Source organism: Ahaetulla prasina, chromosome 1, assembly GCF_028640845.1.
Source record: "Ahaetulla prasina isolate Xishuangbanna chromosome 1, ASM2864084v1, whole genome shotgun sequence".
NCBI lineage: Eukaryota > Metazoa > Chordata > Lepidosauria > Squamata > Colubridae > Ahaetulla > Ahaetulla prasina.
Genome location: NC_080539.1, coordinates 340,079,157 through 340,094,143, shown reverse-complemented (window position 1 = coordinate 340,094,143; position 14,987 = coordinate 340,079,157). Strand labels below are relative to the sequence as shown.

Sequence of the window (14,987 nt, the reverse complement as noted above, 5' to 3'; positions counted from 1 at the left end):
CCTCTGCTTAAAGAGCAGATGACAGCAGATGGCTAGGAGGATCCTTGCAGACTTTCAGGTGGTGCACCAATTGTGCCCATACCATGATCAGGAGGCCCTGCTCATGACCTTGTAATCTCTAGGTTAGACTACATATAGTCTATACATGGGACTGCCATTCAGAAACTTCAACTGATGCAGAATGCAGCTGTGCAGGTAGTAAACGATGCCAGAAATACAGCACGTGTAACACCACTTTTGTGTGAGCTGCGCTGATTACCAGTGTGCTAAAGCCCTACTTCACTTGGGACTGGGGTAGCTGAGGGATTGCCTTTTTCCAACAGTCTCTACCTGTCCAACCAGATTGAGCAGAACGGACATACTGCAGATCCATCAATCAAAGAATGTCAGCTGGCAGTAACCAGATGACAAGTTTTTTCCTCAGAACGCTTTGGAAGTTAGAATGGCCCCAACCCTGTTAGCCTTTCATAAACCCTAAAAATCTGGCTATGTTCCTGTGCCTGTGGGCTGAATGTGTTAAGGATCCTGTTTCCCGGTTGTATTGCTAACTGGCCAATAATCTTGCTCCCATGTATATTTAATCTGGACATTTTTAGTGATTTACTCATTTTATTGTTTTGAAATATTTATTTAGTATTTTTAATTGTAATGAATTTTATGAATTGTAAGCCACTCAGAGCCATTGACAGAGATGGGCGGCTACAGAAATTGAATAAATAAATAAATTGCTCTGGATCCTGATCTGGACTAAAGATAAAGGTTCATAAGAAATAGAAACAAAAGTGCCATTGAATCTCAGAATTATTAGCAGAAAGGAATTGTGTGTGTGTGTGTATGTATGTAAGTCACACATACGAACGCTATTAACAAAATGTCACAGAACATTTACATTCAGCGAATTATGCTACTATTTCTTCCCACACACTTGTAGTTCAACTAGAATACGCTTGACAGAAGTTCAAGAGCGTTTTCTATTATGCATAAGCCAGCTACAATTGGTAATCAAAGACAAACCAGTGGGAGAAAGTTGTTTTCTTCCTCTTGCTGCTTGTTGAAAAGCCCGAAGCATTTTTATTATGGTTATTTAAATTAATTAACAGTCTCTGAAGTAAGGCATCCAATTTGTGAAATTAACTGATCTCTCACAGACAGGTACCAATCATTCCAACACAACAAGCTGATGATTTTCTGGTTTCACTGTCTCCTATGGCAGGCGTCTCCAACCTTGGTCCCTTTAAGACTTGTGGACTTCAACTCCCAGAGTTCCTCAGCCAGCTTTGCTGGTTGAGGGACTCTGGGAGTTGAAGTCCACAAGTCTTAAAGGGACCAAAGTTGGAGACCCCTGTCCTATGGCATAATCCTATGAATGTCTGGCCAGATATATCTTCTGTAGTTCATAAGACTTAGTTATACATGCCATTGCAGCCTTATCATTAAACAAATGGTTAGCATTCATAGCTGACTCAAGAGAAATGCTAGAGAAAGCAGGCTTGAGATACTTTTTCTGCTCTCTGGAATAGATGGAATATACCAGTGATGGCTAACCTTTTCCGGACCAAGTGCCCAAAGCACATGCGCATGCATGTGAATGCATGCGTGCACGCCCAAACCCCCGAAATGCAATGTGTGCGCAGCCCCCGTGCACACGCCCCGCCCCCTGCATGCATCCCACCCCCGCATATTCGCACACGCCCCCCGCACATGCCATGCCCCCATGCTCTCTGGTGGCACACGAGCCATTGCTCCAGTTCAACTCCGCCACACTCTCCATGACGATGGGTGCCCTCGAACATGCAATACACCCCACGTATGCGTGGCAGAGCTGAACTGGAGCAACGGCTCATGTGCCACCAGAGAGAGCGCTGTGTGCCACCTCTGGCACGTGTGCCATAGGTTTGCCATCACGGGAATATACTATGTATTGAAAATTGGCAGCTGCACATTTGATAAGACTTTACTGTGTATGACCAATGACCACCATAATATAAATTTTAAAAGGTCTTACTCCAGTGTACAAAAATATTAGCAAAACAAGAGTAAGAAAAATACAGTCTGGATTTTATAAGGATAACAGTACATTTATCTTCTCTGAAAACATTTCAGATCAGGAAATGAAGCCAGGAACATAAATCATCCTTTGATCTTTCATATGCTGGATTCAGATATTATTTGCAACTTGGAAAAAAATGTTTCCTCTCCATTACTATCTGCAAGCAAGGTGTAAGTTAGTGCTATGACAGTTTTATCTTACCTATAACATAGAAATGCATGCCTCAAATGACTATAAATTGGAGGGATCATATCTAAAATGCAAGTCTATAAGCTGCCTTTCACATCAGGGAGCATGGGCTTGTTCACTTACGTACTCAAATAAGCATTCATGCTCATAGATGCCTAAAATGGCACACAGTATGGAGATCCAGTTTTCTTTTCCAAGGTAATACGTGACCTAAGAAAAATCTTTCTCCCTCCTTCGTTTTGTCTACAAAATTTCAGCCAATTGGGGCTGCTGGAGAAGGGGTTAGGAACAGGGGTGAAATGCTCCTAGATCGGACTGGATCGTGCGATCCGGTAGCGATTGTGGCCGATAGTTTGGCGATCCGGTAGCAATGGCAGAGCAAAGCTCTGCCCACACGCCTGGCTTACAGGAAGTAATGTGCTTTTTACCTTCTGCGCATGCACAGAAGATCTGCGCACCCACACACTTCTGAACCGGTAAGGAAGGTAAGTAGATTTCACCCCGGTTAGGAAGAATATCCTCTGACTGAAGGTAAGCCAAGTTTGGAAAATTCTGAAATCACCTAGACTCCAAATATTGCAAAACATGTATCAAATCATAGTGATACCCTTCCTAGACTGTCTTTCCCCAACCTATTGTCCTCCAAATGTATTGGAATGCAATTCCTGTCACAGCTATCCAGCAAGAAAGCCATGCTTAGTTGCATGATAGAAGTTATAATCCAACACATCTGGAAAGTAACATAACTACCCAGCAAGTAGCTTTCAAAAAGATGCATACCTTCATGTTTTAATGCGAGCTTGGCATGGCCTACAGCTTCCCATGGGGATGGAATGTCCAGAAACACTGCATCTGCAATGTTGATGACACCAAAGCCATTTTTGCAGACATCCTGGGTCTTGACTGTCACCAAATGCCCCACTTTGTGCTCTTCGAACTCCTCTATGGCTTTTTCAGCTCTCTGTTGGTGGAACTCCACTGTATACAGATGCCCTGTTGGGGCAATTGTCCTGATGATGGCATGAGAGAGAGAACCACTTCCAGTTCCTGGGAAGACGAAAAACAAATAAATTAATTAAAACAAAAGCAAAATCAAGCCACTATTGAGAGAGTCAAAGGCAGAACTGCATGGATGCAATTTGGAGAAAATTAACTTAGTTAATTTGCTAAGATGGAAAGAGAAGGATTCTAGATGTTGTTTGTCTCATATGATTAGCGAGACGCCACATTTTGCTAAAGAGTTAGCTAACCAAGCTTTTGGTTGCAACAACTACTTGTCACACATGAATCAGGTATAAAAGGAAAGTCTGTAGCCAGATACTGAATTAGACAGGCAACCACATAATCACAAAAATTCAGTCCCACAACATATGGAAAGTATTCACTTGGGCATTCATAATTATGCTGAAACTAAACATAATTTGCAAATAATTAACGTCTATTTGCATCTTGACAATAACTAAATTGTCAGATATGGAATTGGTTGTTTGGTTAAAAAAATCCTTAAGGCATTCTCTCTCTTTTTCCCTCCAAGGTTCAAGTTCTTATGTGGAAAATAAAATTATCTGATTAAGTGAGAAAAGACTATGTCCAAAAGTAGATCCTCCAACCTTCCAGTGGTTGGAAGATCTCATTTTTTTCTCTAAATTATGCCTTCCCCATGTTCTGAACTGCCTTCATCCTGAATTAGTAGCATGTTGGCTACAGCTGATGCTAGCTGCCATCCATAGAACTGAGAAAAATACAAATGGGAAAAGGCTGGGTCACCACCATCTTCTAAACCTCTTCCTCTCCACAATCAGCTGCTGATAAAATCTTACTAACCTTTCTATCAAACTTTTCTCTATTCTTTCATACTTTTTTATATGCAAAAGAGCAACCCAACTCTTGATCTTCAGATGGCAAATACCCAATCAAGTTTCTAACTTTTACTGAAATAAAAACATGCTTGATCGTCCCTATTGGCAGTGCCCACAAATTTCTAAAAAGGAATAAAGTTTCTACAAAAAAAATAAAATAAAATATTTGAAACAAAAGCTTCAGTGCTCTGGCTTATACACGCTATGTTCCCTAGCAAAGAAAACAAGATATGCAGCATTGTAAGAATGCATCTCACCTCTGATATATTTTAGAATAGCATATTGTCTATTTTAGTGTTTTCAAACTTGGCAACTTTAAGATCACGCGTAAGACAATACTGACTGAGAAATTCTAGAAGTTGAAGTCCATGCATCTTAAACTGGCCAAGTTTGAAACATACCGGCCTATCCACTCTGTCAAAGACCTTGCCCAAATCTTCTTATCCGGTAACTTTTTCCAACATCTCATAGCATCTTGTCATACCTAAAATGCAAGCTCTTGCCTTCAGCACATTTGCTGTAGCAGTGTGTTCACAGGTTCTTTGTCATTTTATCATAAATCCTACTTTACTTTTGCAGATAAAGATACTGCACCAAGAACTCATGAGGCCAACACTGCTTTGTTGAGTCTCTTGCCAGAGGGCACAACTGTACTGGGAGGGAGCTGTGAATCCCACTGATGTAATGATTCCCCCCGCCCCCACCTTGAATTACCTTTGCCCTCTCTTTGGATCTCTTTGCATTTATCCCTAGAAGTAGCAGCAGGGATAGAAAGCCGAAAGGGCAGCTGCTTGGTTTACCGGTCTCAGTTTTCCACACTGCAGTCTTTTACATTTTTAATCAACTGCCTTTTACCATCAGCTGTTGAGCCACAGAAGATACTGTCCTCCTTTCCTTTCTAGAACACACAGTAAAATTGGCTGATTGCCTGGCTCTTGAGATTAATCAAACCTCCGGTTTATGCCAAATCCGGAATCTGATGGTACTTTCTGGTTCATTTTATTTTTTTGCCAAGCACTTGTGGTTCTTGCCAATAGAACAATCCCCTGTGGTAGCAATCTGCTAAATTATCATTAAAAATCTGCCTTGGAAATACATAACAGTGTGGGGGACAGGGGGTGGAGCAGAAGAAGGTATTGTAGTTTAGACCAGGGGTCTGCAAACTTGGCTCCTTTAAGACTTGTAGACTTCAACTCCCAGAGTTCCTCAGCCAGCAAAACTGGGAGTTAAGTCCACAAGTCTTAAAGGAGTCAAGATTGCAGACCCTAGCTTAGACCCTAAGAAACAACCAGCTTTTTTTTCAAAAACAAAATTCTATAAAGTCCAAAGTTATTCATGGTTGCCCTAGAGAGCCCTTTTATTTATCCCATGCAGCAGGCTTCCACAGACATGTTTAACTCTACAGATAGTTCTTGACTTACAACAGTTCATTTAGTGACCATTCAAAGTACAACGGCACTGAAAAAGTGACATGATCACTTCCCACACTAACGACCATTGCAGCATCCCCATGGTCACATGATCAAAATTCAGATGCTTGGCAACTGATTTGTATTTATGATGGGTGCACTGTCCCAGAGTCATATGATGACTTTTTGCAACCTTTCGACAAGCAAAGTCGATCTGGAAGGCAGATTCACTCAACAACCGTATTTACTCACTTAACCGCTGCACCATTTGACTTAACAACTGTGGCAAGAAAGGTTGTAAAATGGTGCAAAACCCATTTAACAACTGTCTAGCTTAGCCAAAGACACTTTGGGCTCAATTGCGGTCATAAATCGAGGACCCTATCCCTCAAAATATGTAAGTAGGAGGGACGAAGGATTCACTTGAACAGTCTGGCACATCTTGCCAAATCAAATTCCATTTTTGTCAAGAGAGACAAAGGCGACAACTAATCCAGCATTTTTCAACTTTAGCAATGTTAAAATTTGTGGACTTCAAATCCCAGAATTCTCCATTCGGTTTAATGTTGCCAAGGTTGAGAAATGCTGCTCGAATGAATGCCAAGTAATGAACACATTTGCTGAAAGGTAATGGTCCTGCCAATTTTTAAAACCTTTTCAGAAACCTCACCCAAGCAAAACAAAAACCCACAAAACCACCCTGAGGTAAATCCAAGCAACCATGCTGGAGATCTCTCTGGAGACAGACTCTGCCTTTTGCTGAAACACCCTCTCTGCCTTAATTGCTCCCTATCCAGCCACATTATAGATACAATGACCATATTTTCTTGGAAAAATAAAACAGAAGCCTGAAAAGAGGGCAACTCTGAAACAGGTTCATAAGGATTAAAAAAAAAAAGTATGTTTACAACTTTGCTGCATACTAAATGTAGAGATTAAATAGAAGTAAAGCAAAACATCATATTGAATGCTTGGGAGTATAGCACAAAGTTTCTGGGAATCGTTCTTTGATTACACTAGTAAATAATATGGCCGACAGACAGCTAATAAGAGAGGACATCATTGTGCGCATGTGAGTTTGACGGTAGCAAAAGAACAGAGAATTAATTTCAAAGAAAAAAAGGTTCAAGCATATTAGTCATTCTTGATTTCCCAAGGCTTGGAGCAGTAACAACCAGGGTTATCCAAAGAGTATAGTCAAAACTCAAAAGTAAGGTTTTATACACTTAGGCAAGAAAAATCAAATGTGAAAGTACAAACTAGGTGAAACTTGGCTTAATGCCAGTGACTGTGAGTGGGATCTTGGAGTCCTATTGGTAATCACTTAAATAGGAGCCAACCGTGTGCTGCAGCAGCCAAAATAGCCAATGCAATCCTAGGCTGCATTAATAGAGGGATAGAATCAAGATCACATGAAGTCCTAGTACCACTTTACAAAGTTAGACAGTCACTTACCTGAAATGGTATAGGTTCTCCTGCTTGAGCAGGGGGCTGGAGTAGAAGACCTCCAAGGTCCCTTCCAACTCATTCTAATCTATTCTAAGACCATACTTGGAATACTGCATCCAGTTCTGGTCACAATATAAAAGTGATGAGACTCTGGGAGGAGTGCAAAGTGCAGAGAAGAGCAATAAGAATGATCGGGGGTGAATGCTAAAACAGGCGAAGAACAGTTTCAGGAATTGGATTTGTCTAGTCTAATGAAAAGAAGGACTAAGGGAGACATGTTAGCAATGTTCCAGTAACCCCTTACAAGAGAGGGGGTCAAACTATTTTCCAAAGCGCCAAAAGGCAAGAGAAAAAACAATGGATAGAAACTAACCAAGGAGAGAAGCAACCTAGAACTAAGGAGAAATTTCCAAAGGGTGCTGCATCACTGGAGGCTTTCAAAAAGAGACTGGACAATCGTTTTTCTGAAATGGTATAGGGAGTGATGGCTAACCTTTTTTTCCTTGGATAGCAAAAGCATTTGTGTGTGTGGTGATAGCGCACACACGCATGCCCACACCCCTAATGCAATGCCCCCATGCATGCCCCACCCCTGTGCATGCGCACACAATCCCCCCGGTGCTGCCCTGCCTCCCTGCGCATGTGCGTGTGACCCCCCCCACGCCCCATTTTGAGTCTAGGAGGCTTCCCTGAAGCCTCCAGAGGCCGGAAACAGCCCATTTCCAGATTTCCAGTAGGCCCGTTTTTTGCCCTCCACAGGCTCTGGAGGCTCCGGAAACTTTCCTGGAGCTTCCAGGAGGGCAAAAACAGTCCCCGGAGGCCAGAAACAGCCCATTTCCGGACTTCCGGTAGGCCCATTTTTTGCCGTCCCAGAGCCTTCGTGTGAGCCCTATACTTACCTGACATCAAAACGGGCCGCGTGGAGACTCCTCGGAAGGGAGGGGTGGCATGGGTATGCATGTGTGTCTCCTGCATGTGCTCCAGAGACCCGAAAATCAGATGGCCGGCGGGAGGCGTGCGTGCATGCGTGGTGGAGTTGATTCAGGGAGATGGCTCACGTGCCCGCAAAAATGGCTCCATGTGCCATCTGTGGCATGCGTGCCATAGGTTCGCCATCATGGGTATAGGGTCTCTTGCTCGAGCAGAGGGTTGGACTAATGACCTCCAAGGTCCCTTCCAACTCTATTATTCTATGTTCTAAAAAAGTCAAGATGGTGTGACATGACAGTAAAGACAAAGAGCCCCTTGGGGTTTTTTATGTGTGACATACCTGATAAAAGCCCTGTAAAATAAAAGCAAGTCAAACTAAGTTTTTTCAGCATGCTGGCTGGGGAAATCTAGAAGTTGAAGTCCATATATCTTCAAGTTGCCAAGTCTGAAAACAATGTGCTATTACAATGTATAGAATTTATTTTGGGGAGACATCTTCAAATAGCTCAGTCACCAGGCTGTGGGATTATTTTTGCTAGTGTGACAGTTGTTGTGAGAACAAAATACCTGAAGTCTGTGTGCCAAATTTTACGAATCACTATTCTCTGAACAACATCTGACATACTGAAACTTAGAAGTGCTACAGAGTGCCAGATGGGTTGCTGTTGTGCATCACCAGTTAGCTTTATGTCATCCTCTTTCTCCACAGTTAAAATAGCTCCAGACTCCAATTTATTTATGCACAGATGCCATATGAGCTTTGAAAATGTAAATACTCTTTGACCAATATATCTTCCATCTTGGTCTCTGCAGGATTCAGTTGATTCAGAATTGAAGGTCCTCCTGTGAAAGATGGACAATTTTGCATCTCCAAAATAAATACAATGGCATGCTTCCTGGAAGTTGAGTCATGGCAAAATGTATGAGTAGGCAGAGTTGTTGGGATGTAAATGTTTCAACTCCTAAATCCTTTATCCCAGGTAGATCTCCCTGGTGAACCTATGAAATGGTCTCAATCTTCCTGGGAACTGATGAAAGAGAAGCATAAAAAATGGGAGACAGGTTGTTTCTGAGGCCTCCACTTCTATTGAGGGAAGGATTTTCCACTTTGGCATAAATGCATTCCTCCACTCTTCCCTCAACCAATCAAATCAATAGATTAAGTGTGAAACAAAACCCCTCTGGAGGACAAATATGGGGTCCCCCTAACCGATTTGCTGAGGTTGAAGAAGCTACCTGGATAAGCAGTGAAAGTTTCAAACCAACAAGAAAAGAAGTCCAGTTGTCATCACTCAAATTCCAGACAACTCTACCTGGATGACTGAGAACCTTCACTAACAATGACATACTTATATATTTTATATACAGGTAGATCTATTTCACAACCACAACTGGGATTAGCAACTGCAACTGTGCTTAGCAGAACTATCATTTCCTCTGATCTCAATATTATACCTCTGCTGATGCAACCCAAGGTTGCAGTACTCCATTTGGCAGTCACATTACACTTAATCTGTGATCTGTGTGCTTAATCTGTGATCTTCCATATTCCCAGGTCATTCAAACAAGAAGTACTGCCAAGCCAGGAACCACTTATCTTAAACTTTTGTATCTGATTTATCCTACCTAAATGTAAATCCGTATGTTTATTATGACCAAACAGGACTTTTGGTAGGGCCGAACATTCAACTTTATCAAAATCCTTTTGAATCTTGAGCCTGTAACCCTCTCCCCCCACCCCAGCTTTGTGTCCTCTTCTATTGCCTTGTCTAAGTCTCACACATCTGGAAGAAAGCAAATCAAGAGCAAAAATGAAGACATAAAAACAAATAGACAAATCATCCAGGAAGAGCATCCGTTTCCCCCAACAAGTTAAGAGTTTGGTGAAGAATCCCTGAAGAGGGATTTTTGCTTGAGGAGAGGTATATTGTTTCTTGGCAAATGGTGACTTAGGTGGTTCCCACTATATATGTCATCCTATTGGGACAGGAGACAACATGCAAACTATTCAAGGTTGTAGCTCACTGTAGAAAGGAATGTGCAATTTTTCCCTGGGCTGAAGGCTGTCACAGCCTTCGAATCTGTCAAAATTCAGAAGAATACAGAAAGAATAGGCCCATATAAAATGGCTTTGAAATTCTGGATAGTGAAAATTAAATCCAACAAAAATTTACTCTGAGTAAGTTTAATTATATTAATTAACGCTACATTCTATTTGCAGTTAGAATGACTGCAAATACATTGGACATGCCTTCATATCCAATGTATTTATCAAAACAAAACTCAAAAGAAAACAAATGTTCTGTTTTACAAATATACTTATGACCTTCCTAAGCACAGAGGTTGTGGGCTTGGTTAATACACTTGGGAGGAGACACTTGGGAGTTCCTTGACAAGCTTCATGTACCTCCTACGCTGCAGGTTAGGCCTCAATGCTGCAAGATTGCTCTGCAGGCATCAGCTTTGCTCACAGAACACGTGCTTTACATGCAGAAGACTCTCGTTGCAGTCCTTGGCACTTCCTTTAAAACAACATCAGCAAAATCCAGCGATATGAAAAGTACCTCCTGAACCATGCAGGTTTTTAAAAGACCACTAGTAACTGGGCTAGCTGAACCTAAAGTAAGATTTGAAATAGGACAGCTTCCTGTTCGTTTTGGTGGAGAGCAATCTGTTTTCTTCACAGAAAGAAATCTTCCAATATAGCTACTTCTGTTCCTTAAGCACCTTGTTAATATATATACCGTATATACTCGAATATAAGCCGATCCGAGTATAAGCCGAGGTCCCCAATTTTACCCCAAAAACTGGGGTAAACTGGGGACTCGAGTATAAGCCGGGTGGGAAATGAGGCACCTACCGGTTGGGGAAACCCTCCCTCCCTCAGCTGAGAAGGCTGGCGGCTCCCCCGCCCCGCCCTCTCACTGCACCGGCAGGGCTTCCCCGCGCCGTCCGGTAAAATGTGAAAAAAAGAAAAAGAAAAAAAACTCGAGTATAAGCCGTATATACTCGAGTATAAGCCGAGGGGCTTAAAAAAAAAAAACTCGAGTATAAGCCGTATAGACCCGAGTATAAGCCGAGGGGACGTTTTTCAGCACAAAAAACGTGCTGAAAAACTCGGCTTATACTCGAGTATATACGGTATCTCTGCATAGCTGATCTAAGAATTTTTTTTAATTGCTAAGCAACTGCATGCATTAATCAATATTTTTTGGGGGGGGAACCTAGAAGTAATTCCCGATCAATAAAAAGAATGCAAGAACTGTGCCAAACAGAAAAAAGGAGCCTTTATCAGATTTTGTAGTCCCAAAATTTCCCTTGATGCACCTGGTCCCTTGCTATTCACATAGGCCAGTGTAACTGTCAACATCCAAAACAGAAGGTGCACCATACAGAGCAGATGTCCATGATTCAGTGCGAGCAAAGTGCAAATCCTAACACTGATTCTCTTAGTCTTAGTGTCACTGTGCCAGATGCACTTCCTAAAATGGCAAGGAAATCCAGCCCTTTGCTAAGTTGCCCTGATTACAATCTCTTTAAAAAGTACAGCTGTCCATTCTTTAGCTTAACCAGAACACTCTAATCATGGATGTGACTGGGGTACAAACGGGAGCAAAATTCTAGGTTGCTTCACACTGTTGTCCTTAAGGATTGTCCTCAGCTGCCTCCTCCCTATTTCAGGAGTCCGCACTGCATACAAATGCCATCTGCAGACCACACACACTTTAGACCCATCCATATCCATAAGCTGCTCTGCTACAGCACAGCAGATTAAATATTTAATAATCTTATAATGTGGTGCTCATGGAAATTAAATTGCTGTATCTTAGATTCATGATTCATCGTCCAGCAGGGCGGGAGGAATTCCACCTGCACTACATGAAATGCTTTGTGCCTCTTGAGGCCTATGTCCAAAGCAGAGGCTTGGCTGCATTTTCCAGGAACTGTGAGGAATGATTCATCATTCCCATACAGGGAAGAGCAATTCCACCTACTCAGAAACGTCTATCTGAAATTTTACAACTGCTTCTGGGTGTCCCCCCCCCACCTCTTTGTCTTCCTATATAAACATAATTATGTTTTGCATCTATGTTCCTTTTCTTTCTGTTGAACAATCTTGAACTGGTCAACTGGTTTCCACCTGCCTTTCTTGCATTTTTTAAAATGGCTTTTGGTTGTTCACTTTTTACATCTTTTCCCCACTTTCTATTTATGACTTTCAGCTGACGACCTTTTCCCCTTTCTGCTCACTCCTTTTCTATGTGGACCATAAACACTAGGCTGATGCAAGAGTTAAGATACTGAACTAGAAACCAGGGGATTGTAATCCTGTAGTCCTGCCTTAGGCAACGGGTGTCTTCAGGCCAGACCGTCTCTCTCTTAGCCCAATCCACTTCACAGGGCTGTTGTTGTGGGGAGAGGAGGAGGAAGAGGAGGAGGAATATTATACTGGCTTGAGCTATACAAAATAAATATGAAATATAAAGTTTATTTCTCTTCTATTGCATTTTTTTACCAGTGGGCAATTTAATTCCTATTATTGAAATCCTAAAACTTGTGGCCTTGCATACCAGTAGATTCTTTTGGTTATATTTTACCATATCTCCCCCTTTTTTAATTTTCCATTTATTTCTACCGTTCCATCATCAGATTCTTGATCATTTTAAAAATCTTTACATGTTCATATCTTTCCTTCTCCTCTTTCTTTTCTTTTCATTGTTAATCTGCATATCCTGGCACTTTTAATAAGCCTGACCATCAAAATACTGAATACGTTCAATACCAAGACCACATGTGACTTACCACACCCTTAGCTGAGACATCCAAAAGCTGTAGAAGCTGCACATTTTAGTTTTTAATGCAGCTGAAAGATAAATCAAATATATCATGGGGGAGCAATTATATTAACTGCATATAATCAGATTTTTATAAGTAAAAATCTATTATTTTTACTTATAGGCATAATACTGGGCAAAATCCAAGAATATTTAGAAGAAAACAATAACCTTCCAGTAGAACAGAAAGGAAATAAAAGTAAAGCAGAGATACAAACGATCAACTTCTGATTATAAAATATTTTGGAGAATGGCAAAAGCCAGAAAACCAATTTACATAAAATCAAGATTATTTATTTATTTTATTCTTATTTTGTGTTTCTAAATCGCCCATTTTCTTCAGGAATTATAAAAAAGTGCTTGATTCATTACCACAGTTGGTTTATTAAATGATTGGAAACAATTGGTGTTAATAAAAACATTAGAATGTTTATAGAAAAAATAATGAAGACCTAGCAGAAATGGGGATTGGAAATGAAAAAAATGAGATTGTCAACATTAGGAGTGGTATCTTCCAGGTGACTGATAATCATTTTTATTATTTGTCATTGCCATGATCTTCAGTGATTTTGAAGAAATCTTAACTATCGAACAGCAAAGTGTGCTAATAAATCTCACTTTGGCTTCATATGGAATCATCTGAAGCTTTATGGAAAATCAGAAATCAAAATCCAGTCATTGACATAGTCTAGTGCAGTGATGGTGAATCTCTTCAGCACCAAGTGCCAAAAAGGGAGTGTGCGCACGTCTGGGCTGCAACCCAGAAGAGGAGCTGCCCAGGGCGCATGCACGCGCCCAAAAATGAACTTTCAGTTTCAGCTACTGAACTTCTGGTTTCCATCAGCTACTCTTCTGGGTTTCTGGCGCGCATGCTCATGCAAGAAAATGGAAGACCAGCTCTTCTAGTGTCTGGCAGTGCCACATGCAAAAAGGCCAGCTGACTGTCTTATGCGCATGCGTGCCAGAAACCTGGAAAAGGAATGGGCGATGCTGCGTGTGCCAGGTGACATGGCTCTGCGTGCCACTTCAGGCACGCATGCCATATGTTCGCCATCATGGGTCTAGGCTTGTCAATTTTTTCAACTTTCAATTTGCAAACATTAGGGACATTTCAAAAGTTGTGGCATGTCTTGGGGAAGGGATGCTCAAAAGTTGTAGCAAGCCTTGGGAATGGTAAAGAAATTTTGGTTACTTTAATGCATCTTTATGATTTATATTGCTTTATTTAGTTTCCTAGCATGATTTATGCTGATTGCTTATTGATGGATGTATTTTTATGATGATTATGATCATGATTTATCACCCTAGCTTTTATGTACACAAGAGCTTATGCACCAAAGACAAATTCCTTGTGTGTCCAATCACACTTGGCCAATAAAGAATTCTATTCTATTCTATAATTTAGACATGCTTGGTAAGTAAGAACATAAATATCATAGCTTTTTAACATTTTGTTTGTTTCATTTATACACTATAAGATTTTTTAGCACAGATATAGCAATTGAATTTAGCCTAGGCAAATGTGCTGGAGTAGCAATAAAGTAGGGTAAAATCACAAACAGTTATGGAATTGAAATGCCAAATGGCCAAAACCATTGGAAGCCATTAAGACGAAAGCTATCAGTATCTGAGCATTTTACAATTGGATAACATCAAGCAGGATCGAGCTAAAAATGTGATTATCAAAGAATGCATCCAAAGAGTGCAAAAAGTGCTAAAGACAACTGAATTGTAGAAACATCATCAAAACTATCCATACCTGGGTCATATCTATTGGAATTATAATTATTATTGGAATTATTAACCAGACAAAAGCTCAACTGGACAATTTGGACTGAAAAACAAGAGAACTAATGACTATTCACGATGTATTACATCCGTGTAATGATACTGATAGATTATATACTTGCCCTGCAGAAATGGAGACAGAGATTTATTTCTGGTCAAACTGACTGTCAAAGAAGAAAAGCATACGTTGGCTGATTATGTAAAAGACAACCATGAGAAGCACTGATGTAAATTAAAAAGTCGAACTTTTTAATTTACAGGGAATGTACAGGGAAAAAAACATGATTATTGAAATAATAAAAGAAAAACCTGTATAGAATATTGGTAAGGAAAAGCATTACATGGTTACTGTCTACAGCAGATCAAGCAGAAAGTGGTTAAAGATAAAACCTGACAATTGTTTAAACTGAAACATTCAAAATAGAAATTGAAGGCTAGATGTTGACTACTCAAGAACAAGCTATTCAATCAAAACCAG

The 14,987-nt window shown here is 40.7% G+C and overlaps 1 protein-coding gene across 2 annotated transcripts in view; it reads right to left on the bottom strand.

The window, feature by feature from the left end:
- TRMT61A (tRNA methyltransferase 61A) overlaps window positions 1–14,987 on the bottom strand; it is a 54,071-nt gene that overhangs the window by 23,138 nt on the left and 15,946 nt on the right. For both annotated transcript variants that reach the window (XM_058162809.1, XM_058162808.1), the window contains one exon: window positions 3,020–3,286. In XM_058162809.1, coding sequence (XP_058018792.1) covers window positions 3,020–3,286 — 267 coding nt within the window. The remainder of the gene's footprint in view (window positions 1–3,019; window positions 3,287–14,987) is intronic.